This window comes from Branchiostoma belcheri, unplaced genomic scaffold (assembly GCF_001625305.1).
Source record: "Branchiostoma belcheri isolate BF01 breed outbred unplaced genomic scaffold, Haploidv18h27 scaffold29, whole genome shotgun sequence".
NCBI classification, from domain to species: domain Eukaryota; kingdom Metazoa; phylum Chordata; class Leptocardii; order Amphioxiformes; family Branchiostomatidae; genus Branchiostoma; species Branchiostoma belcheri.
Genome location: NW_017803898.1, coordinates 1,225,932 through 1,252,291, shown reverse-complemented (window position 1 = coordinate 1,252,291; position 26,360 = coordinate 1,225,932). Strand labels below are relative to the sequence as shown.

General features: G+C 44.4%; 3 protein-coding genes across 3 annotated transcripts in view; all 3 read right to left on the bottom strand.

Moving 5' to 3' along the window:
- Positions 1–108: 108 nt before the first annotated feature.
- On the bottom strand, positions 109–10,200 carry LOC109472915. Its single transcript, XM_019772782.1, has 10 exons — positions 9,950–10,200; positions 9,538–9,813; positions 7,173–7,484; positions 3,918–4,193; positions 3,385–3,696; positions 2,970–3,245; positions 2,437–2,748; positions 2,022–2,297; positions 1,487–1,798; positions 109–410 (listed from the first exon to the last, which is right to left on the bottom strand). Exons 1-10 carry the CDS (start codon positions 10,161–10,163, stop codon positions 109–111), a joined length of 2,868 nt encoding a protein of 955 aa, XP_019628341.1. The 5' UTR covers positions 10,164–10,200.
- A 2,162-nt stretch (positions 10,201–12,362) lies between these two features.
- On the bottom strand, positions 12,363–24,566 carry LOC109472914. Its single transcript, XM_019772781.1, has 19 exons — positions 24,533–24,566; positions 23,635–24,300; positions 22,859–23,134; positions 22,337–22,648; positions 21,884–22,159; positions 21,371–21,682; positions 20,921–21,196; positions 20,369–20,680; positions 19,954–20,229; positions 19,425–19,736; positions 17,113–17,388; positions 16,582–16,893; positions 16,164–16,439; positions 14,676–14,987; positions 14,264–14,539; positions 13,733–14,044; positions 13,321–13,596; positions 12,792–13,103; positions 12,363–12,646 (listed from the first exon to the last, which is right to left on the bottom strand). The coding sequence occupies exons 1-19, from the start codon at positions 24,564–24,566 to the stop codon at positions 12,363–12,365; spliced, it is 5,688 nt and encodes a 1,895-aa protein (XP_019628340.1).
- A 937-nt stretch (positions 24,567–25,503) lies between these two features.
- Positions 25,504–26,360, bottom strand: part of LOC109472913 (integumentary mucin A.1-like) — a 12,070-nt gene continuing 11,213 nt past the window's right edge. The window contains exon 3 of the mRNA XM_019772779.1: positions 25,504–25,625. Coding sequence (XP_019628338.1) covers positions 25,504–25,625 — 122 coding nt within the window. The remainder of the gene's footprint in view (positions 25,626–26,360) is intronic.

The following is a 26,360-nucleotide window of genomic DNA, read 5'->3' as shown; positions in this document are numbered from 1 at the left end:
CGCAGGTAATACCCCTAAAAGAGAGAAAACATAATGGAATTTAACGTCTGTATTGTAAACTACAAATGTATTAGAGATTAACTTCACTTGTTCAAAAGTTACAGAAAACTAACTACGAATTGCAGCATACGCACCTAATAGACCTTCCGTTATAGCAAGGGTCTCCAACTGTGGCAGCAATATCCCTGTATACGTAACGCCCGGACCTTCCTGGTACACCAACACCCAGCGCTCCTCAGCCACTTCCACATTGGCTGTTGCTGTAAGACTGACCAGCGGCACTCCGTCTTGGCTCTGCATCTCTCCTAGAGACACTTTGAATTGTCCCAGCTGAAGTTCCTCGGACAGCGCAGCATCCAGGTTCGATTCCCAGGCAGTTACGTCAACATTCATTGCAGCATAATCAAACACTGAAAAGAGCAGAAAAAGAAACATAGTCTGTCATTAGATTCACTGCAAGATTTGGGCGAATTCTCACTATAAAATCTACCAATCTGTACATGTTGAGGAGCAATATAACCGTGGCCATAGAATACCCACCTTCGACACTCGGTGGAGTAAAGCTGGCCAGAATGATTCTGTCTGTTGCACTTGTGGATACACTGATGCTAAACTCGACTTGGGGGTTGGCCTGCACAGACCATTCCAAACTTGCTGGAAGTAGTTGTAAGTAGAAGACTTCGCTCAGCTCGATTCGACTTGGCACAGGGGCAGACGAATCCACCAGGCTGCTGAAGTCCGTTGCAGCCATCATGCTGACGTAGTCCGTCTGAAGACTGGCAAGATGTCGGCTGAAGTAGAGTTCGGAGGCCACGCGTATGGAACTGACTTGAAGTGTCGCAGGCAAGACCCCTTCAAAACGAAAACGGTTTCTTTAGATTTGTGGCAAGATACAACTGATAAGAAAAATATGAAGGAACGCAACCAATAAAATGAATGTTAAGGTATATTTTTCTAATCTCATTTCGCTCTATACTTACTTCTCTTTTCGCCAAGGCATTACCTATAATGCATTATGTAATGATACATATACCCTTGAATTAAGTTAAAATATAAAGTGAGACTACTCACCTGTCAGACCCTGGGTTATGTCCAAATTTACCAACTCCGACAAAAGAATCGCAGTGTGCGTAACGCCCGGACCTTCCTGGTACACCAACACCCAGCGCTCCTCAGTCACTTCCACATTGGTTGTTGCTGTAAGACTGACCAGCGGCACTCCGTCTTGGCTCTGCATCTCTCTTAGCGACACCTGGAATTGTCCCAGCTGAAGTTCCTCGGACAGCGCAGCATCCAGGTTCGATTCCCATGCAGTTACTTCAACACTCATTGCCGGATAATCGAATACTACAAAAAGAGCAGAAAAACAGAAGAGAGTCAGTCATTGGATGCACTGCAAGATATTGGCGGATACTCACTATAAAATCCGGCAATCTGCATATGTTGAAGAGCAACATAACCAGTAAGGTAACCATAGAATACCCACCTTCGACACTCGGTGGAGTAAAGCTGGCCAGAATGATTCTGTCTGTTGCACTTGTGGATACACTGATGCTAAACTCGACTTGGGGGTTGGCCTGCACAGACCATTCCAAACTTGCTGGAAGTAGTTGTAAGTAGAAGACTTCGCTGAGCTCAATTCGACTTGGCACAGGGGCAGACGAATCCACCAGGCTGCTGAAGTCCGTTGCAGCCATCATGCTGACGTAGTCCGTCTGAAGACTGGCAAGATGTCGGCTGAAGTAGAGTTCGGAGGCCACGCGTATGGAACTGACTTGAAGTGTCGCTGGCAAGACCCCTTCAAAACGAAATAGGCTTCTTTAGATTTGTGGCAAGATACAACTGATAAGGAAAATATGAAGGAACACAACCAATAAAATGAATGTTAAGGTATATTTTCTCATCTCATTTGGCTCTATACTGACTTCTTTTTTAAGCCAAGGCATTGCCTATAATGCATTATGTAATGATACGTACATATACCCTTGACTTAAGTTAGAATTTAAAGTGAGACTACTCACCTGTCAGACCCTGGGTTATGTCCAAATTTACCAACTCCGACAAAAGAAGCCCAGTGTGCGTAACGCCCGGACCTTCCTGGTACACCAACACCCAGCGCTCCTCAGTCACTTCCACATTGGCTGTTGCTGTAAGACTGACCAGCGGCACTGCGTCTTGGCTCTGCATCTCTCTTAGCGACACCTGGAATTGTCCCAGCTGAAGTTCCTCGGACAGCGCAGCATCCAGGTTTGTTTCCCATGCAGTTACGTCAACACTCATTGCCGGATAATCAAATACTACAAAAAGAGCAGAAAAACAGAACAGAGTCAGTCATTGGATGCACTGCAAGATATTGGCGGATACTCACTATAAAATCTGGCAATCTGCATATGTTGAAGAGCAACATAACCAGTAAGGTAACCATAGAATACCCACCTTCGACACTCGGTGGAGTAAAGCTGGCCAGAATGATTCTGTCTGTTACACTTGTGGATATACTGATGCTAAACTCGACTTGGGGGTTGGCCTGCACAGACCATTCCAAACTTGCTGGAAGTAGTTGTAAGTAGAAAACTTCGCTCAGCTCGATTCGACTTGGCACAGGGGCAGACAAATCCACCAGGCTGCTGAAGTCCGTTGCAGCCATCATGCTGACGTAGTCCGTCTGAAGACTGCCAAGATGTCGGCTGAAGTAGAGATCGGAGGCCACGCGTATGGAACTGACTTGAAGTGTCGCAGGCAAGACCCCTTCAAAACGAAATAGGCTTCTTTAAATTTGTGGCAAGATACAACTGATAAGAAAAATATGAAGGAACACAACCAATAAAATGAATGTTAAGGTATATATTCTAATCTCATTTGGCTCTATACTTACTTCTTTTTTAGCCAAGGCATTGCGTATAATGCATTATGTAATGATACATATACCCTTGACGTAATACGTTAAAATTTAAAGTGAGACAACTCACCTGTCAGACCCTGGGTTATGTCCAGATTTACCAACTCCGACAGAAGAAGCCCGGTTTGCGTAACGCCCGGACCTTCCTGGTACACCAACACCCAGCGCTCCTCGGTCACTTCCACATTGGCTGTTGCTGTAAGACTGACCAGCGGCACTCCATCTTGGCTCTGCATCTCTCTTAGCGACACCTGGAATTGTCCCAGCTGAAGTTCCTCGGACAGCGCAGCATCCAGGTTCGTTTCCCATGCAGTTACGTCAACACTCATTGCCGGATAATCAAATACTACAAAAAGAGCAGAAAAACAAAAGAGAGTCAGTCATTGGATGCACTGCAAGATTTGGCCGGATACTCAGCTGGCAATCTGCATATGTTGAAGAGCAACATACTTCAGTAACCAGTAAAGTAACCATAGAATACGCACCTTCGACATTCGGTGGAGTAAAGCTGACCAGAATGATTCTGTCAGTTGCACTTGTGGATATACTGATGCTAAACTCGACTTGGGGGTTGGCCTGCACAGACCATTCCAAACTTGCTGGAAGTAGTTGTAAGTAGAAGACTTCGCTCAGCTCGATTCGACTTGGCACAGGGGCAGACAAATCCACCAGGCTGCTGAAGTCCGTTGCAGCCATCATGCTGACGTAGTCCGTCTGAAGACTGCCAAGATGTCGGCTGAAGTAGAGTTGGGAGACCACACGTATGGAACTGACTTGAAGTGTCGCTGGCAAGACCCCTTCAAAACGAAAAAGGCTTCTTTAAATTTTTGGCAACATACAACTGATAAGAAAAATATGGGGGAACACAAGCAATAAAATGAATGTTAAGGTATATTTTCTAATCTCATTTGGCTCTATACTTACTTCTTTTTTTTTAGCAAAAGCATTGCGTATAATGCATTATGTAATGATACATATACCCTTGACTTAAGTTAAAATTTAAAGTGAGACTACTCACCTGTCAGACCCTGGGTTATGTCCAAATTTACCAACTCCAACAGAAGAAGCGCAGTGTGCGTAACGCCCGGACCTTCCTGGTACACCAACACCCAGCGCTCCTCAGTCACTTCCACATTGGCTGTTGCTGTAAGACTGACCAGCGGCACTCCGTCTTGGCTCTGCATCTCTCTTAGCGACACCTGGAATTGTCCCAGCTGAAGTTCCTCGGACAGCGCAGCATCCAGGTTCGTTTCCCATGCAGTTACGTCAACACTCATTGCCGGATAATCAAATACTACAAAAAGAGCAGAAACAACAGAGTCAGTCATTGGATGCACTGCAAGATTTGGGCGGATACTCACTATAAAATCTGGCAATCTGCATATGTTGAAGAGCAACATAACCACTAAGGTAACCATAGAATACCCACCTTCGACACTCGGTGGAGTAAAGCTGGCCAGAATGATTCTGTCAGTTGCACTTATGGATACACTGATGCTAAACTCGACTTGGGGGTTGGCCTGCAGAGACCATTCCAAACTTGCTGGAAGTAGTTGTAAGTAGAAGACTTCGCTGAGCTCGATTCGACTTGGCACAGGGGCAGACGAATCCACCAGGCTGCTGAAGTCCGTTGCAGCCATCATGCTGACATAGTCCGTTTGAAGACTGGCAAGATGTCGGCTGAAGTAGAGTTCGGAGGCCACGTGTATGGAACTGACTTGAAGTGTCGCTGGCAAGACCCCTTCAAAACAAAAAAAAGACTTCTTTAAATTTGTGGCAAGATACAACTGATAAGAAAAATATACAGGACAACAGACAATAATATGTAAGTTAATGCATAAATATTATGTTCAAATCTCATTTAGCTCTATAGCGACTTCTTTTTTCTAGCAAAGGCATTGCCTAAAATGCATTATGTAATGATACCTTTACCCTTGACTTAAGTTAAAATCTAAAGTGAGACTACTCACCTGTCAGACCCTGGGTTATGTCCAAATTTACCAACTCCGACAGAAGAAGCGCAGTGTGCGTAACGCCCGGACCTTCCTGGTACACCAACACCCAGCGCTCCTCAGTCACTTCCACATTGGCCGTTGCTGTAAGACTGACCAGCGGCACTCCATCTTGGCTCTGCATCTCTCTTAGCGACACCTGGAATTGTCCCAGATGAAGTTCCTCGGATAGCGCAGCATCCAGGTTCGATTCCCATGCAGTTACGTCAACACTCATTGCCGCATAATCAAATACTACAAAAAGAGCAAAAAAAAAACAAAAGAGTCCGTCACTAGATACACTGCAAGATTTGGACCAATACTCACTATAAAATCTGCCAATTTGCATATGTGGAAGAGCAACATAACCATTAAGGTGGCCATAGAATACCCACCTTCGACACTCGGTGGAGTAAAGCTGGCCAGAATGATTCTGTCAGTTGTACTTGTCGATACACTGATGCTAAACTCGACTTGGGAGTTGGCCTGCACAGACCATTCTAAACTTGCTGGAAGTAGTTGTAAGTAGAAGACTTCGCTCAGCTCGATTCGACTTGGCACAGGGGCAGACGAATCCACCAGGCTGCTGAAGTCCGTTGCAGCCATCATGCTGACGTAGTCCGTCTGAAGACTGGCAAGATGTCGGCTGAAGTAGAGTTCGGAGGCCACGCGTATGGAACTGACTTGAAGTGTCGCTGGCAAGACCCCTTAAGAACGAAAAAGGTTTGTTTCAATATGTGGTAAGATACAACTGATAAGAAAAATTGACATTAACACAGAAAAAATATAAAAGTTAATGTATATGTTCTAATCTCATTTAGCTCTATAGCTACTTCTTTTTTTTCCAGCAAAGGCATTGCCTGAAAATTTATTATGTACTGATACATTTACACTTGACTTAAATTGAAATTTAAAGTCAGAAACTACTCACCTGTCAGACCCTGGGTTATGTCCAGATTTACCAACTCCGACAGAAGAAGCCCAGTGTGCGTAACGCCCGGACCTTCCTGGTACACCAATACCCAGCGCTCCTCGGTCACTTCCACATTGGCTGTTGCTGTAAGACTGACCAGGGGCACTCCGTCTTGGCTCTGCATCTCTCTTAGCGACACCTGGAATTGTCCCAGCTGAAGTTCCTCGGACAGCGCAGCATCCAGGTTCGATTCCCATGCAGTTACGTCAACACTCATTGCCGGATAATCAAATACTACAAAAAGAGCAGAAAAACAGAAGAGAGTCAGTCATTGGATGCACTGCAAGATTTGGGCGGATACTCACTATAAAATCTGGCAATCTGCATATGTTGTAGAGCAACATAACCACTAAGGTTGCCATAGAATACCCACCTTCGACACTCGGTGGAGTAAAGCTGGCCAGAATGATTCTGTCTGTTACACTTGTGGATACACTGATGCTAAACTCGACTTGGGGGTTGGCCTGCACAGACCATTCCAAACTTGCTGGAAGTAGTTGTAAGTAGAAGACTTCGCTCAGCTCGATTCGACTTGGCACAGGGGCAGACGAATCCACCAGGCTGCTGAAGTCCGTTGCAGCCATCATGCTGACGTAGTCCGTCTGAAGACTGGCAAGATGTCGGCTGAAGTAGAGTTCGGAGGCCACGCGTATGGAACTGACTTGAAGTGTCGCTGGCAATACCGCTTCAGAACGAAAAAGGCTTCATTAAATTTGTGGCAAGATACAACTGATAAGAAAAATATGAAGGAACACAACCAATAAAATGAATGTTAAGGTATATTTTCTAATCTCATTTAGCTCTATACTTACTTCTTTTTTAAGCCAAGGCATTGCCTATAATGCATTATGTAATGATACATATACCCTTGACTTAAGTTAGAATTTGAAGTGAGACTACTCACCTGTCAGACCCTGGGTTATGTCCAGATTTACCAACTCCGACAAAAGAAGCGCAGTGTGCGTAACGCCCGGCCCTTCCTGGTACACCAACACCCAGCGCTCCTCAGTCACTTCCACATTGGCTGTTGCTGTAAGACTGACCAGCGGCACTCCATCTTGGCTCTGCATCTCTCTTAGCGACACCTGGAATTGTCCCAGCTGAAGTTCCTCGGACAGCGCAGCACCCAGGTTCGATTCCCAGGCAGTTACGTCAACATTCATTGCAGCATAATCAAACACTGAAAAGAGCAGAAAAAAAACATAGTCTGTCATTAGATTCACTGCAAGATTTGGGCGGATTCTCACTATAAAATCTACCAATCTGTACATGTTGAGGAGCAATATAACCGTGGCCATAGAAGACCCACCTTCGACACTCGGTGGAGTAAAGCTGGCCAGAATGATTCTGTCTGTTGCACTTGTGGATACACTGATGCTAAACTCGACTTGGGGATTGGCCTGCACAGACCATTCCAAACTTGCTGGAAGTAGTTGTAAGTAGAAGACTTCGCTGAGCTCGATTCGACTTGGCACAGGGGCAGACAAATCCACCAGGCTGCTGAAGTCCGTTGCAGCCATCATGCTGACGTAGTCCGTCTGAAGACTGGCAAGATGTCGGCTGAAGTAGAGTTCGGAGGCCACACGTATGGAACTGACTTGAAGTGTCGCTGGCAAGACCGCTTCAGAACGAAATAGGTTTCTTTAAATTTGTGGTAAGATAAAAGTAACAAGAAAAATTAAAGAAGTACATCCAATAATTTAATTGTTAAGGTATATGTTCTAATCTTATTTAGGTCTATACTTTCATCTTTTTCATCAAAGACATTGGCTAAAATCCATTATGTACTGATACATTTACTTTTGATTTAAGTTAAAATTAAAAGTCAGACTACTCACCTGTCAGATCCTGGGTTATGTCCAGATTTACCAACTCCGACAGAAGAAGCGCAGTGTGCGTAACGCCCGGACCTTCCTGGTACACCAACACCCAGCGCTCCTCAGTCACTTCCACATTGGCTGTTGCTGTAAGACTGACCAGCGGCACTCCATCTTGGCTCTGCATCTCTCTTAGCGAAACCTGGAATTGTCCCAGCTGAAGTTCCTCGGACAGCGCAGCATCCAGGTTCGATTCCCATGCAATGACATCAACACTCATTGCCGGATAATCAAATACTACAAAAAGAGCAGAAAAACAACAGAGTCAGTCATTGGATGCACTGCAAGATTTAGGCGGATACTCACTATAAAATCTGGCAATCTGCATATGTTGAAGAGCAACATAACCAGTAAGGTAACCATAGAATACCCACCTTCGACACTCGGTGGAGTAAAGCTGGCCAGAATGATTCTGTCTGTTACACTTGTGGATATGCTGATGCTAAACTCGACTTGGGGGTTGGCCTGCACAGACCATTCCAAACTTGCTGGAAGTAATTGTAAGTAGAAGACTTCGCTGAGCTCGATTCGACTTGGCACAGGGGCAGACAAATCCACCAGGCTGCTGAAGTCCGTTGCAGCCATCATGCTGACGTAGTCCGTCTGAAGACTGCCAAGATGTCGGCTGAAGTAGAGTTCGGAGGCCACGCGTATGGAACTGACTTGAAGTGTCGCCGGCAAGACCCCTTCAATACGAAAAAGGTTTCTTTAAATTTGTGGTAAGATAAAAGTAGCAAGAAAAATATGAATAGGTCTATACTTACTTCTTTTTTATCAAAGACATTGACTAAAGTCCATTATGTACTGATACATTTACTTTTGACTTAAGTTAAATTTTAAAGTCAGACTACTCACCTGTTAGACCCTGGGTTATGTCCAGATTTACCAACTCCGACAGAAGAAGCCCAGTCTTCGTAACGCCCGGACCTTCCTGGTACACCAACACCCAGCGCTCCTCAGTCACTTCCACATTGGCTGTTGCAGTAAGACTGACCAGCGGCACTCCATCTTGGCTCTGCATCTCTCTTAGCGACACCTGGAATTGTCCCAGCTGAAGTTCCTCGGACAGTGCAGCATCCAGGTTTGTTTCCCATGCAGTTACGTCAACACTCATTGCAGCATAATCAAATACTACAAAAAGAGCAGAAGAACAAATAGTTTGTCATTGAATGCACTTCAAAATTTGGGCATATAATCACTGTAAAATCTGGTAATCTGCATATGTTGAAGAGCAACATAACCAGTAAGGTAACCATAGAATACCCACCTTCGACACTCGGTGGAGTAAAGCTGGCCAGAATGATTCTGTCAGTTGTACTAGTGGATACACTGATGCTAAACTGGACTTGGGGGTTGGCTTGCACAGACCATTCCAAACTTGCTGGAAGTAGTTGTAAGAAGAAGACTTCGCTGAGCTCGATTCGATTAGGCACAGGGGCAGACGAATCCACCAGGCTGCTGAAGTCCGTTGCAGCCATCATGCTGACGTAGTCCGTCTGAAGACTGCCAAGATGTCGGCTGAAGTAGAGTTCGGAGGCCACGCGTATGGAACTGACTTGAAGTGTCGCAGGCAAGACCCCTTCAAAGCGAAAAAGGTTTCTTTAGATTTGTGGCAAGATACAACTGATAAGAGAAATATATACAGGAACACAACCAATAAAATGAATGTTAAGGTATATTTTCTAATCTCATTTGACTCTATACTTACTTTTTTTAGCAAAGGCATTGCGTATAATGCATTATGTAATGATACATATACCCTTGACTTAAGTTAAAATTTAAAGTGAGACTACTCACCTGTCAGACCCTGGGTTATGTCCAAATTTACCAACTCCGACAGAAGAAGCGCAGTGTGCGTAACGCCCGGACCTTCCTGGTACACCAACACCCAGCGCTCCTCAGTCACTTCCACATTGGCTGTTGCTGTAAGACTGACCAGCGGCACTCCATCTTGGCTCTGCATCTCTCTTAGCGACACCTGGAATTGTCCCAACTGAAGTTCCTCGGACAGCGCAGCATCCAGGTTCGATTCCCATGCAGTTACGTCAACACTCATTGCAGCATAATCAAATACTACAAAAAGAGCAGAAGAACAAATAGTTTGTCATTGGATGCACTTCAAAATTTGGGCATATAATCACTGTAAAATCTGGCAACCTGCATATGTTGAAGAGCAACATAACCAGTAAGGTAACCATAGAATACCCACCTTCGACACTCGGTGGAGTAAAGCTGGCCAGAATGATTCTGTCTGTTGCACTTGTGGATACACTGATGCTAAACTCGACTTGGGGGTTGGCCTGCACAGACCATTCCAAACTTGCTGGAAGTAGTTGTAAGTAGAAGACTTCGCTGAGCTCGATTCGACTTGGCACAGGGGCAGACAAATCCACCAGGCTGCTGAAGTCCGTTGCAGCCATCATGCTGACGTAGTCCGTCTGAAGACTGGCAAGATGTCGGCTGAAGTAGACTTCGGAGGCCACACGTATGGAACTGACTTGAAGTGTCGCTGACAAGACCCCTTAAGAGTGAAAAGGGTTTCTTTAAGTTTGAGGTAAGATACAAGTGATAAGACAAATATACAGGAACAAAACTAATAAAATGAATGTTAAGGTATATGTTCCTATGTCATTTAGCTCTATACTGACTTCATTTTTCCAGCAAAGGTATTGCCTAAAATGCATAATGTAATGATGCATTTACCCTTGACTTAAGTTAAAATTTAAAGTCAGACTACTCACCTGTCAGACCCTGGGTTATGTCCAGATTTACCAACTCCGACAGAAGAAGCCCAGTGTGCGTAACGCCCGGACCTTCCTGGTACACCAACACCCAGCGCTCCTCAGTCACTTCCACATTGGCTGTTGCTGTAAGACTGACCAGCGGCACTCCATCTTGGCTCTGCATCTCTCTTAGCGAAACCTGGAATTGTCCCAGCTGAATTTCCTCGGACAGCGCAGTATCCAGGTTCGTTTCCCATGCAGTGACATCAACACTCATTGCCTGATAATCAAATACTACAGAAAGAGCAGAAAAACAGAAGAGAGTCAGTCATTGGATGCACTGCAAGATTTGGGCATATAATCACTGACAAATCTGGTCATCTGCATATGTTGAAGAGCAACATAACCAGTAAGGTAACCATAGAATACCCACCTTCGACACTCGGTGGAGTAAAGCTGGCCAGAATGATTCTGTCTGTTACACTTGTGGATATACTGATGCTAAACTCGACTTGGGGGTTGGCCTGCACAGACCATTCCAAACTTGCTGGAAGTAGTTGTAAGTAGAAGACTTCGCTGAGCTCGATTCGACTTGGCACAGGGGCAGACAAATCCACCAGGCCGCTGAAGTCCGTTGCAGCCATCATGCTGACGTAGTCCGTCTGAAGACTGCTAAGATGTCGGCTGAAGTAGAGTTCGAAGGCCACGCGTATAGAACTGACTTGAAGTGTCGCTGGCAAGACCCCTTCAGAACGAAAAAGGTTTCTTTAAATTTGTGGTAAGATAAAAGTAGCAAGAAAAATATAAAGAAACACATCCAATAATTTAAATGTGAAGGTATATGTTCTAATCTTATTTAGGTCTATACTTACTTCTTTTTTATCAAAGACATTGACTAAAATCCATTATGTACTGATACATTTACTTTTGACTTAAGTTAAATTTTAAAGTCAGACTACTCACCTGTCAGATCCTGGGTTATGTCCAAATTTACCAACTCCGACAAAAGAAGCCCAGTCTTCGTAACGCCCGGACCTTCCTGGTACACCAACACCCAGCGCTCCTCGGTCACTTCCACACTGGCTGTTGCTGTAAGACTGACCAGCGGCACTCCATCTTGGCTCTGCATCTCTCTTAACGACACCTGGAATTGTCCCAGCTGAAGTTCCTCGGACAGCGCAGCATCCAGGTTCGTTTCCCATGCAATGACATCAACACTCATTGCCGGATAATCAAATACTACAAAAAGAGCAGAAAAACAAAATTGTCTGTTTTTGGATGTACTGCAAAATTTGGGCGAATTCTCAATATAAAATCTGACAATTTGCATATGTTGAAGAGCAACATAACCATTAAGATAGCCATAGAATACCCACCTTCGACACTCGGTGGAGTAAAGCTGGCCAGTATGACTCTGTCTGTTACGCTTGTGGATATACTGATGCTAAACTCGACTTGGGGATTGGCCTGCACAGACCATTCCAAACTTGCTGGAAGTAGTTGTAAGAAGAAGACTTCGCTCAGCTCGATTCGACTTGGCACAGGGGCAGACGAATCCACCAGGCTGCTGAAGTCCGTTGCAGCCATCATGCTGACGTAGTCCGTCTGAAGACTGGCAAGATGTCGGCTGAAGTAGAGTTCGGAGGCCACACGTATCGAACTGACTTGAAGTGTCGCTGGCAAGACCCCTTCAAAACGAAAAAGGTTTCTTTAAATTTGTGGCAAGATACAACTGATAACAAAAATATGAAGGAACACAACCAATAAAATGAATGTTAAGGTATATTTTCTAGTCTCATTTGGCTCTATACTTACTTCTGTTTTTAGCCAAGGCATTGCGTATAATGCATTATGTAATGATACATATACCCTTGACTTAAGCTAAAATTTAAAGTGAGACTACTCACCTGTCAGACCCTGGGTTATGTCCAGATTTACCAACTCCGACAGAAGAAGCGCAGTGTGCGTAACGCCCGGACCTTCCTGGTACACCAACACCCAGCGCTCCTCAGTCACTTCCACATTGGCTGTTGCTGTAAGACTGACCAGCGGCACTCCATCTTGGCTCTGCATCTCTCTTAGCGACACCTGGAATTGTTCCAGCTGAAGTTCCTCGGACAGCGCAGCATCCAGGTTCGATCTCCATGCAGTTACGTCAACACTCATTGCCGGATAATCAAATACTACAAAAAGAGCAGAAAAACAGAAGAGAGTCAGTCATTGCATGCACTGCAAGATTTTGGCGGATACTCACTATAAAATCTGGCAATCTGCATATGTTGAAGAGCAACATACTTAGAACCAGTAAGGTAACCATAGAATACGCACCTTCGACACTCGGTGGAGTAAAGCTAGCCAGAATGATTCTGTCTGTTACACTTGTGGATAAACTGATGCTAAACTCGACTTGGGGATTGGCCTGCACAGTCCATTCCAAACTTGCTGGAAGTAGTTGTAAGTAGAAGACTTCGCTGAGCTCGATTCGACTTGGCACAGGGGCAGACAAATCCACCAGGCTGCTGAAGTCCGTTGCAGCCATCATGCTGACGTAGTCCGTCTGAAGACTGGCAAGATGTCGGCTGAAGTAGAGTTCGGAGGCCACGCGTATGGAACTGACTTGAAGTGTCGCTGGCAAGACCCCTTCAAAACGAAAAAGGTTTCTTTCAATTTGTGGAAAGATACAACTGATAAGAAAAATATGAAGGAACAGAACCAATAAAATGAATGTTATGTATATATTCTAATCTCATTTGGTTCTATACTTACTTCTTTTCCAGCAAAGGCATTGCGTATAATGCATTATGTAATGATACATATACCCTTGACTTAAGTTCAAAATTAAAGTGAGACTACTCACCTGTCAGACCCTGGGTTATGTCCAAATTTACCAACTCCGACAAAAGAAGCGCAGTGTGCGTAACGCCCGGACCTTCCTGGTACACCAACACCCAGCGCTCCTCAGTCACTTCCATATTGGCTGTTGCTGTAAGACTGACCAGCGGCACTCCGTCTTGGCTCTGCATCTCTCTTAGCGACACCTGGAATTGTCCCAGCTGAAGTTCCTCGGACAGCGCAGCATCCAGGTTCGTTTCCCATGCAGTTAAGTCAACACTCATTGCAGCATAATCAAATACTACAAAAAGAGCAGAAAACAACAGAGTCAGTCATTGGATGCACAACAAGATTTGGGCGGATACACACTATAAAATCTGGCAATCTGCATATGTTGAAGAGCAACATAACCAGTAGGGTAACCATAGAATACCTACCTTCGACACTCGGTGGAGTAAAGCTGGCCAGAATGATTCTGTCTGTTGCACTTGTGGATATACTGATGCTAAACTCGACTTGGGGGTTGGCCTGCATAGACCATTCCAAACTTGCTGGAAGTAGTTGTAAGTAGAAGACTTCGCTCAGCTCGATTCGACTTGGCACAGGGGCAGACGAATCCACCAGGCTGCTGAAGTCCGTTGCAGCCATCATGCTGACGTAGTCCGTCTGAAGACTGGCAAGATGTCGGCTGAAGTAGAGTTCGGAGGCCACACGTATGGAACTGACTTGAAGTGTCGCTGGCAAGACCCCTTCAAAACGAAAAAGGTTTCTTTAGATTTGTGGCAAGATACAACTGATAAGAAAAATATGAAGGAACACAACCAATCAAAGGAATGTTAAGGTATATTTTCTCATCTCATTTGGCTCTATATTTACTTTTTTTAGCAAAGGCATTACGTAATAAAATGCATTATGTAATGATACATATACCCTTGACTTAAGTTAAAATTTAAAGTGAGACTACTCACCTGTCAGACCCTGGGTTACGTCCAAATTTACCAACTCCGACAAAAGAAGCGCAGTGTGCGTAACGCCCGGACCTTCCTGGTACACCAACACCCAGCGCTCCTCAGTCACTTCCACATTGGCTGTTGCTGTAAGACTGACCAGCGGCACTCCGTCTTGGCTCTGCATCTCTCTTAGCGACACCTGGAATTCTCCCAGCTGAAGTTCCTCGGACAGCGCAGCATCCAGGTTCGTTTCCCATGCAATGACATCAACACTCATTGCCGGATAATCAAATACTACAAAAAGAGCAGAAAAAAACAGAGTCAGTCATTGGATGCACTGCAAGACTTGGGCGGATACTTACTATAAAATCTGGTAATCTGCATATGTTCAAGAGCAAAATAACCAGTAAGGTAACCATAGAATACCCACCTTCGACACTCGGTGGAGTAAAGCTGGCCAGAATGATTCTGTCTGTTACACTTGTGGATATACTGATGCTAAACTCGACTTGGGGGTTGGCCTGCACAGACCACTCCAAACTTGCTGGAAGTAGTTGTAAGTAGAAGACTTCGCTGAGCTCGATCCGATTAGGCACAGGGGCAGACGAATCCACCAGGCTGCTAAAGTCCGTTGCAGCCATCATGCTGACGTAGTCCGTCTGAAGACTGGCAAGATGTCGGCTGAAGTAGAGTTCGGAGGCCACACGTATGGAACTGACTTGAAGTGTCGCTGGCAAGATCCCTTAAGAACGAAAAAGGTTTCTTTACATTTCTGGTAAGATAAAACTCATAAGAAAAATAGACAGGACCACAGAAAAAAAATGTAAAAGTTAATGTATATCTTCTAATCTCATTTAGCTCTATAGGTACTTCTTTTTTTTTCTCGCAAAGGCATTGCCTAACATTCATTATATACTGATACATTTACACCTGACTTAAATAGAAATTTAAAGTCAGAAACTACTCACCTGTCAGACCTTGGGTTATGTCCAGATTTACCAACTCCGACAGAAGAAGTCCAGTGTGCGTAACGCCAGGACCTTCCTGGTACACCAACACCCAGCGCTCCTCAGTCACTTCCACATTGGCTGTTGCTGTAAGACTGACCAGCGGCACTCCGTCTTGGCTCTGCATCTCTCTTAGCGACACCTGGAATTGTCCCAGCTGAAGTTCCTCGGACAGCGCAGCATCCAGGTTCGATTCCCATGCAATGACATCAACACTCATTGCCGGATAATCAAATACTACAAAAAGAGCAGAAAAACAGAAGAGAGTCAGTCATTGGATGCACAGCAAGATTTGGGCGAATACTCACTATAGAATCTAGCAATCTGCATATGTTGAAGAGCAACATAACCAGTAAAGTAACCGTAGAATACCTACCTTCGACACTCGGTGGAGTAAAGCTGGCCAGAATGATTCTGTCTGTTACACTTGTGGATATACTGATGCTAAACTCGACTTGGGGATTGGCCTGCACAGACCATTCCAAACTTGCTGGAAGTAGTTGTAAGTAGAAGACTTCGCTGAGCTCGATTCGACTTGGCACAGGGGCAGACAAATCCACTAGGCTGCTGAAGTCCGTTGCAGCCATCATGCTGACGTAGTCCGTCTGAAGACTGGTAAGATATCGGCTAAAGTAGAGTTCGGAGGCCACACGTATGGAACTGACTTGAAGTGTCGCTGGCAAGACCCCTTCAGAACGAAAAAGGTTTGTTTTAATATGTGGTAATATACAAATGATAATAAAAATATACAGGAACAGAGCCAGTTATATGAAAGTTAAGGGAAAGGTTCTAATCTCATTTGGCTCTATACTTACTTCTCTTTTTTAGCAAAAGCATTGCGTATAATGCATTATGTAATGATACACACACCCTTGACTTAATAAGTTAAAATTTTAAGTAAGACTACTCACCTGTCAGACCCTGGGTTATGTCCAAATTTACCAACTCCGACAGAAGAAGCGCAGTGTGCGTAACGCCCGGACCTTCCTGGTACACCAACACCCAGCGCTCCTCAGTCACTTCCACATTGGCTGTTGCTGTAAGACTGACCAGCGGCACTCCATCTTGGCTCTGCATCTCTCTTAGCGACACCTGGAATTGTCCCAGCTGAAGTTCCTCGGACAGCGCAGCATCCAGGTTCGTTTCCCATGCAGTTACGTCAACACTCATTGCCGGATAATCGAATACTACAAAAAGAGCAGAAAACAAAAAAAGTTTGTCATTGGATGCACTGCAAGATTTGAGCGGATTCTTAACATAAAATCTGGCAATCTGCATATGTTAAAGAGAAGAGAAAAATAACCCCTAAGGTAGCCAGAGAATACCCACCTTCGACACTCGGTGGAGTAAAGCTGGCCAGAATGATTCTGTCTGTTGCACTTGTGGATACACTGATGCTAAACTTGACTTGGAGATTGGCCTGCACAGACCATTCCAAACTTGCTGGAAGTAGTTGTAAGTAGAAGACTTCGCTGAGCTCGATTAGACTTGGCACAGGGGCAGACGAATCCACCAGGCTGCTGAAGTCCGTTGCAGCCATCATGCTGACGTAGTCCGTCTGAAGACTGGCAAGATGTCGGCTGAAGTAGAGTTCGGAGGCCACACGTATCGAACTGACTTGAAGTGTCGCTGGCAAAACCCCTTCAGAGCAAAATAGGTTTCTTTAAATTTGTAATAAGATACAACTTATGAGGAAAATATAAAGAAACATATCCAATAATATAACAGTAACCACATATTCTAATCTCATTTAGCTCTATACGGAGTTCTTTACTTTTAGAAAAAGCATTGCCTGAAATGCATTTTGTAATGATACATATACCCTTGACTTAAGTTAAAATTTAAAGTGAGACTACTCACCTGTCAGACCCTGGGTTATGTCCAGATTTACCAACTCCGACAGAAGAAGCCCAGTGTGCGTAACGCCCGGACCTTCCTGGTACACCAACACCCAGCGCTCCTCAGTCACTTCCACATTGGCTGTTGCTGTAAGACTGACCAGCGGCACTCCATCTTGGCTCTGCATCTCTCTTAGCGAAACCTGGAATTGTCCCAGCTGAAGTTCCTCGGACAGCGAAGCATCCAGGTTCGATTCCCATGCAACGACATCAACACTCATTGCCGAATAATCAAATACTACAAATAGAGAAGAAAAACAAGAGAGTCAGTCATTGGACGCTCTGCAAGATTTTAGCGGATTCACACTATAAAATCTACCAATCTGCATATGTTGAAGAGCAACATAACCAGTAAGGTAACCATAGAATACCCACCTTCGACACTCGGTGGAGTAAAGCAGGCCAGAATGATTCTGTCTGTTACACTTGTGGATATACTGATGCTAAACTCGACTTGGGGATTGGCCTGCACAGACCATTCCAAACTTGCTGGAAGTAGTTGTAAGTAGAAGACTTCGCTGAGCTCGATTCGACTTGGCACAGGGGCAGACGAATCCACCAGGCTGCTGAAGTCCGTTGCAGCCATCATGCTGACGTAGTCCGTCTGAAGACTGGCAAGATGTCGGCTGAAGTAGAGTTCGGAGGCCACGCGTATGGAACTGACTTGAAGTGTCGCAGGCAAGACCCCTTCAAAACGAAAAAGGATTCTTTAAATTTGTGGCAAGATACAACTGATAAGAAAAATATGAAGGAACACAACCAATAAAATGAATGTTAAGGTATATTTTCTAATCTCATTTGGCTCTATAATTACTTCTCTTTTAGCAAGGGCATTTCGTATAATACAGTATGTAATGATATATATACCCTTCACTTAAGTTAAAATTTAAAGTGAGACTACTCACCTGTCAGACCCTGGGTTATGTCCAGATTTACCAACTCCGACAAAATAAGCGCAGTGTGCGTAACGCCTGGACCTTCCTGGTACACTAACACCCAGCGCTCCTCAGTCACTTCCACATTGGCTGTTGCTGTAAGACTGACCAGTGGCACTCCATCTTGGCTCTGCATCTCTCTTAGCGAAACCTGGAATTGTCCCAGCTGAAGTTCCTCGGACAGCGCAGCATCCAGGTTCGTTTCCCATGCAGTTACGTCAACACTCATTGCAGCATAATCAAATACTACAAAAAGTGCAGAAGAACAAATAGTTTGTCATTGGATGCACTTCAAAATTTGGGCATATAATCACTGTAAAATCTGGTAATCTGCCTATGTTCAAGAGCAACATAACAAGTAAGGTAACCATAGAATACCCACCTTCGACACTCGGTGGAGTAAAGCTGGCCAGAATGATTCTTCTGTCTGTTGCACTTGTGGATACACTGATGCTAAACTCGACTTGGGGATTGGCCTGCACAGACCATTCCAAACTTGCTGGAAGTAGTTGTAAGTAGAAGACGTCGCTGAGCTCGATTCGACTTGGCAGAGGGGCAGACAAATCCACCAGGCTGCTGAAGTCCGTTGCAGCCATCATGCTGACGTAGTCCGTCTGAAGACTGCCAAGATGTCGGCTGAAGTAGAGTTCGGAGGCCACGCGTATGGAACTGACTTGAAGTGTCGCAGGCAAGACCCCTTCAAAACGAAAAAGGCTTTTTTAAATTTGTGGCAAGATACAACTGATAAGAAAAATATGAAGGAACACAACCAATAAAATGAATGTTAAGACATATTTTTTAATCTCATTTGGCTCTATACTTACTTCTTTTTTTAGCCAAGACATTGGCTATAATGCATTATGTAATGATAAATATACCCTTGACTCAAGTTAAAATTTAAAGTGAGACTACTCACCTGTCAGGCCCTGGGTTATGTCCAAATTTACCAACTCCGACAGAAGAAGACCAGTGTGCGTATACGTAACGCCCGGACCTTCCTGGTACACCAACACCCAGCGCTCCTCAGTCACTTCCACATTGGCTGTTGCTGTAAGACTGACCAGCGGCACTCCATCTTGGCTCTGCATCTCTCTTAGCGACACCTGGAATTGTCCCAGCTGAAGTTCCTCGGACAGCGCAGCATCCAGGTTTGATTCCCATTCAGTTACGTCAACACTCGTTGCCGGATAATCAAATACTACAAAAAGAGCAGAAAAACAGAGTCAGTCATTGGATGCACTGCAAGATTTGGGCGGATACTCACTATAAAATCTGGCAATCTGCTTACGTTGAAGAGCAACATACTTAGTAACCAGTAAAGTAACCATAGAATACCCACCTTCGACACTCGGTGGAGTAAAGCTGGCCAGAATGATTCTGTCTGTTGCACTTGTGGATACACTGATGCTAAACTCGACTTGGGGGTTGGCCTGCACAGACCAATCCAAACTTGCTGGAAGTAGTTGTAAGTAGAAGACTTCGCTGAGCTCGATTCGACTTGGCACAGGGGCAGACAAATCCACCAGGCTGCTGAAGTCCGTTGCAGCCATCATGCTGACGTAGTCCGTCTGAAGACTGGCAAGATGTCGGCTGAAGTAGAGTTCGGAGGCCACACGTATGGAACTGACTTGAAGTGTCTCTGGCAAGACCCCTTCAAAACGAAAAAAGGTTTCTTTAGATTTGTGGCAAGATACAACTGATAAGAAAAATATGAAGGAACACAACCAATAAAATGAATGTTAAGGTATATTTTCTCATCTCATTTGGCTATACTTACTTCTCTTTTCGCTAAGGCATTGCGTATAATGCATTATGTAATGATACATATACCCTTGACTTAAGTTAAAAATTAAAGTCAGACTACTCGCCTGTCAGACCCTGGGTTATGTCCAAATTTACCAACTCCGACAGAAGAAGCCCAGTGTGCGTAACGCCCGGACCTTCCTGGTACACCAACACCCAGCGCTCCTCAGTCACTTCCACATTGGCTGTTGCTGTAAGACTGACCAGCGGCACTCCATCTTGGCTCTGCATCTCTCTTAGCGACACCTGGAATTGTCCCAGCTGAAGTTCCTCGGACAGCGCAGCATCCAGGTTCGATTCCCATGCAATGACATCAACACTCATTGCCGGATAATCAAATACTACAAAAAGAGCAGAAAAACAGAAGAGAGTCAGTCATTGGATGCACTGCAATATTTGGGCGGATACACACTATAAAATCTGGCAATCTGCATATGTTGAAGAGCAACATAACCAGTTAGGTAACCAAAGAATACCCACCTTCGACACTCGGTGGAGTAAAGCAGGCCAGAATGATTCTGTCTGTTGCACTTGTGGATACACTGATGCTAAACTCGACTTGGGGGTTGGCCTGCACAGACCATTCCAAACTTGATGGAAGTCGTTGTAAACTGAACAGTTCATTTAGGTCAATTCGACTTGGCACAGGGGCAGACAAATCCACCAGGCTGCTGAAGTCCGTTGTAGCCATCATGCTTGCGTAGTCCGTTTGCAGACTGGAAAGATGTCGGCTGAAGTAGAGTTCGGAGGCTGCACGTATGGCACTGACTTGAACTTCCGCAGGCAAGACCCCTGTCGCAGAAAGTCATAAAATGCTTGATGTTATATAACTATGCTTACAATCGGTAGACTTTGGCAAAAGTGATATCAAGGAGAAGTAGGTAGATTTCTATTTAAGTTTGAAAACTGTAACATCATATTCTATTTAACTATTTACTATTATATATTAATAATCTTCTAACCTTGTATGCATTTGAAAATTGGTAGGCAAACTGTGAATAAGATTATGTTTTACGATGAGAAAGCACAAACCTGTAAGCCCAGCAGTTATGTCCAGATTTTCCAACTCTGGAAAAAGAAGTCCCGTGTGTGTGACGCCCGGACCTTTCTTGTACACCAACACCCAGCGCTCCACATTTACTTCCAAATTGGCTGTTGCTGTAAGACTGACCAGCGGCACTCCGTCTTGGCTCTGCATCTCTGTTAGCGACACCTGGAATTGTCCCAGCTGAAGTTCCTCGGACAGCGCAGTATCCAGGTTTGTTTCCCATGCAGTTACTTCAACTTGCATTGCAGCATAATCAAATACTAAAAAGAGCAGAAAAACAAAACATAGTCTGTCATCTGTTTTTGTGTCTTGCGAAATAATATTCAGATTCTTACTGTAATTTCTGTCATTGTATTGGGTTCGAGAGCAACTTAACCTACACAGTACCCACTGGTGTACAACACAAAGTTTTAAGAAATCCATTTTAATCTTACCTTCGACACTTGGTGGACTAAAGCTGGCCAGAATGACTCCGTCAGTTGCACTTGTGGATACACTGATGCTAAACTCGACTTGGGGAGTGGCCTGCACAGACCATTCCAAACTTGCTGGAAGTCGTTGTAAGCAGAACAGTTCATTTAGGTCAATTCGACTTGGCACAGGGGCAGACAAATCCACCAGGCTGCTGAAGTCCGTTGCAGCCATCATGCTTGCGTAGTCTGTTTGCAGACTGGAAAGATGTCGGCTGAAGTAGAGTTCGGAGGCCGCACGTATGGCACTGACTTGAACTTCCGCAGGCAAGACCCCTGTGGGGGAAAATTATAAATTTCCTGTTATATAATTTACTTACAATCGATAGATTTTGTTAAAAGTGATATCAAGAACAAGTAGGGAGATTTCTATTTAAGTTTTAAAACTGTAACAAGATGTTCTATTTATCAATATACTATAATAATTTGACATTTGCTAGGCAAACTGTGAATTAGATTATGTTTTACGATACGAACCTGTTAGTCCAGCGAATATGTCCAGATTTTCCAACTGTGGAAAACGAAGTCCTGTATGTGTGTCACCCGGACCTTTCTTGTACACCAACACCCAGCGCTCCCCAGTCACTTCCACATTGGCTGTTGCTGTAAGACTGACCAGCGGCACTCCATCTTGGCTCTGCATCTCTGTTAACGACACCTCGAATTGTTCCAGCTGAAGTTCTTCGGACAGGGAAACATCCAGGTTCGATTCCCACGCAGTTACTTCAACTTGCATTGCCGCATAATCAAATACTGAAAAGAGCAGAAAAACAAAGCATAATCTGTCATGTGCTTTATTGTGTGTCCTGCGAAATAATTTACAGATTCCTATTGTAATTTCTGTCACTCTATAGGGTTTGAGAGCAACTTAACCTATACAGTACCAACTAGTGTACAACACAAAGTTTAGAAAATCCATCTTAAACTTACCTTCGACACTTGGTGGAGTAAAGCTGGCCAGAATGACTCCGTCAGTTGCACTTGTGGATATACTGATGCTAAACTCGACTTGGGGGTTGGCCTGCACAGACCATTCCAAACTTGCTGGAAGTCGTTGTAAGCAGAACAGTTCATTTAGCTCAATTTGACTTGGCACAGGGGCAGACAAATGCACCAGGCTGCTGAAGTCCGTTGTAGCCATCATGCTTGCGTAGTCCGTTTGAAGACTGCCAAGATGTCGGCTGAAGTAAAGTTCGGAGGCCGAACGTATGGCACTGACTTGAACTTCCGCAGGCAAGACTCCTGTCGTAGAAAATTATAAATTTCCTGTGATATAATTTTACTTGAAATCGATAGATTTTGTTAAAAGTGATATCAAGGAGAAGTAGGAAGATTTCTACTTGAGTTTAAAAACTGTAACACCGTATTCTATTTATCAATATGCTATAATAACTTAAAATTTGCTAGGCAAACTGTGAATTAGATTATGTTTTACGATACGAAATCACAAACCTGTAAGTCCAGCGGTTATGTCGAGATTTTCCAACTCTGGAAAAAGAAGTCCTGTATGTGTTTCACCCGGACCTTTCTTGTACACCAACACCCAGCGCTCCTCAGTCACTTCCACATTGGCTGTTGCTGTAAGACTGACCAGCGGCACTCCATCTTGGCTCTGCATCTCTGTTAGCGACACCTCGAATTGTTCCAGATGAAGTTCCTCGGATAGTTCCACATCCACGTTTGAGAGCCATGTCGTTACCTCCACTTGCGTGACATTATAGTCAAACACTATTGAAAGGGGAGGTTGAATGATTATACTTGGTTAATAAATCGTAATGATGGCAAACGCGGTGACCCTTTGAACTGCATCTTGAGATCTCGAAGTATGCACTTTAGCAGTTTATGCGACTAGAAGACAGTTTGTGATAAATGGTCAGCGCTAGCTTACTTGTCAGGATATATGATGATATGTGCAATAATTAGTTAGATGTCTCATATATAATCACAACCCTTTTATAAGGCATACTTACCCTAGTACCGGTTTGGTTAGTAGGAGATGAAGAGAATCTTTGGGCGTTTAGCAGTTGTAAGTCCAAAAACTGTAGTGCCAATTCACTCTTATAGGTTTTTATTCTCCTCATAGAACATAATGTTTTACTGAAAAATACCCAAGACTGTACTCTGGTTAGTAATTGAGGTCACACTAAAACGGATACAACAATATACGTATATTATCCTGAATCAAGACCTAGGGGCAATACAGACAAGGAATGATATTCAGAACTTACAAAGTTCCATGGGCCCCTCTGACGTGGCTTTTACTGGCGTCCTGTTTGGTGTTGTCGTCTCAGTTATATCTCCTGATGTTCTTGTTGTTCTTTCATTTTTTGTTGTAAATGGCATTGTTCCAGTAGGTACTATTGTAGAAGCCCTTATTGTAGGACGAGTGGTCTCGACTGTCGTTTGTGGTTGCGTTGTTATAGTAGTTTTCTTGCTCGTTGTCCTTCCATGTGTCGTTGTCAATGACATTGTTGGGGTAGCTTCTGTCGTGGAGGTACTTGTCGTAAGACTTTCGGTTGGCACAGTCGTCTCCGGTTGTGTTGTTATAGTTGTAAACTGACGAGTTGTCGAATCAGTTGTTGTAAATGGCATGGTTGCAGTAGGTTGTACGGTGGAGGCTCTTGTTGTAGGGCCTGAGGTTGTACCCTGCGTCTCTAGGGCTGTTTTGTGAGTTGTCAACTGATTTGTTGTTGTTTTACTCGTTGTAAATGGCAGTGTTGCAGTGGATTGTTGCAGATGTCGTTGTTGTATCTTTGACTGTTGATCTAGCAGTAGAGGTCCTAGGTCCTGTTGTACGACCAACAGTTCTGGCTGTAGTTTCAGCTGTGCTCTGGTAAGATGTGCCTTCACTTGTTGTAAATGGCATTGTTCCAGTAGGTACAATTGTAGAGGCCCTCATTGTAGGACGGGTGGTTTCGTCTGTCGTTTGTGGTTTCGTTGTCACAGTAGTTATCTCGCTAGTTGTTCTTTCCTTTTTTGTTGCTTTAGATGTGCTCTGCTTGTATGTACTTTCGCGTGTCGTTGTAAATGGCATTGTTGGGGTAGCTTCTGTTGTAGAAGCCCTTGTAGTAAGACCTGCGGTTGGCACAGTCGTCTCCAATTGCGTTGTTATAGTTGTAAACTGACGAGCTGTCGAATCAGTCGTTGTTGTGAACGGCATGGTTGCAGTAGGTTGTACGGTGGAGGCTCTTGTTGTAGGACCGAGGGTTGTAGACAGCGTCTCCAGTACTGTTTTGTAAGTTGTTCTTTCTTTCGTTGTAAATGGCATTGTTGCAGTTGTTTCAGAGGCCCTTGTTGTATCTTTGACTGTTGATCTAGCAGTAGAGGTCCTAGGTCCTGTTGTATGACCAACAGTTCTGGCTGTGGTTTCAGCTGTGCTCTGGTAAGATGTGCTTTCACTTGTTGTTGTAAATGGCATTGTTCCAGTCGGAACTATTGTAGAGGCCCTCATTGTAGGACGAGTGGTTTCGTCTGTCGTTTGTGGTTTCGTTGTCATAGTAGTTATCTCGCTCCTTGTTCTTTCATTTGTTGTTGCTTTAGATGTGCTCTGATCATATGTACTTTCACGTGTCGTTGTAAATGACATTGTTGGGGTAGATTCTGTTGTAAAAGCCCTTGTTGTAAGACCTGCGGTTGGCACAGTCGTCTCCGGCTGTGTTGTTATCATTGTAAACTGACGAGTTGTAGAATCAGTTGTTGTAAATGGCATGGTTGCAGTAGGTTGTACGGTGGAGGCTCTTGTTGTAGGACCGAGGGTTGTAGACAGTGTCTCAAGTACTGTTTTGTAAGTTGTTCTTTCTTTCGTTGTAAATGGCATTGTTGCAGTTGTTGCAGAGGCCCTTGTTGTTTCTTTGACTGTTGATCTAGCAGTAGAGGTCCTAGGTCCTGTTGTGTGACCAACAGTTCTGGCTGTAGTTTCAGCTGTGCTCTGGTAAGATGTGCTTTCACTTGTTGTAAATGGCATTGTTCCAGTAGGTACAATTGTAGAGGCCCTCATTGTTGGACGAGTGGTTTCGTCTGTCGTTTGTGGTTTCGTTGTTGCAGTAGTTATCTCGCTAGTTGTTCTTTCATTTGTTGTTGCTTTAGATGTGCTCTGATCATATGTACTTTCTCGTGTCGTTGTAAATGGCATTGTTGGGATAGATCCTGTTGTAGAAGCCCTTGTTGTAAGACCTGCGGTTGGTACAGTCGTCTCCGGTTGTGTTGTTATAGTTGTAAACTGACGAGTTGTAGAATCAGTTGTTGTAAATGGCATGGTTCCAGTAGGTTGTACGGTGGAGGCTCTTGTTGTAAGACCGAGGGTTGTAGACAGCGTCTCCAGGACTGTTTTGTAAGTCGTTCTTTCTTTCGTTGTAAATGGCATTGTTGCAGTTGTTGCAGAGGCCCTTGTTGTATCTTTGACTGTTGATCCAGCAGTAGAGGTCATAGGTCCTGTTGTATGACCAACAGTTCTGGAAGTAGTTTCAGCTGTGCTCTGGTAAGATGTGCTTTCACTTGTTGTAAATGGCATTGATTCTGTAGATACAATTGTAGAGGCCCTCATTGTAGGACGAGTGGTTTCGTCTGTCATTTGTGGTTTCGTTGTTAGGGTAGTCATCTCGCTCGTTGTTGTTTTATTTTTTGTTGCTTGAGAAGTGCTCTGATCATATGTACTTTTACGGGTGGTTGTAAATGGCGTTGTTTCAGTAGATCCTGTTGTGGATGGCCTTGTTGTAAGACCTGCGGTTGGCACAGTCGTCTCCGGTTGTGTTGTTATGGTTGTAAACTGACGAGTTGTCGAATCAGTTGTTGTAAATGGCATGGTTGCAGTAGGTTGTACTGTGGAGGCTCTTGTTGTAGGACCGAGGGTTGTAGACAGCGTCTCCAGTACTGTTTTGTAAGTTGTTCTTTCTTTCGTTGTAAATGGCATTGTTGCAGTCGTTGCAGAGGCCCTTGTTGTATCTTCAGTGTTGAT

Coding starts and splice junctions, on each gene's coding strand:
- LOC109472915 (XM_019772782.1), bottom strand. CDS start 10,163: ATGATGGCTGCAACGGACTTCAGCAGCCTGGTGGATTTGTCTGCCCCT. Junction 3,246..3,384: donor TACTCCACCGAATGTCGAAG/GTGCGTATTCTA, acceptor CTCTTTTTGTAG/TATTTGATTATCCGGCAATG. Junction 411..1,486: donor TACTCCACCGAGTGTCGAAG/GTGGGTATTCTA, acceptor TGCTCTTTTCAG/TGTTTGATTATGCTGCAATG.
- LOC109472914 (XM_019772781.1), bottom strand. CDS start 24,566: ATGCCGTTCACAACAACGACTGATTCGACAGCTC. Junction 21,197..21,370: donor TAGTCCACCAAGTGTCGAAG/GTAAGATTAAAA, acceptor TGCTCTTTTTAG/TATTTGATTATGCTGCAATG. Junction 14,045..14,263: donor CGTAACCCAGGGTCTGACAG/GTGAGTAGTCTC, acceptor TTCGTTTTGAAG/GGGTCTTGCCAGCGACACTT.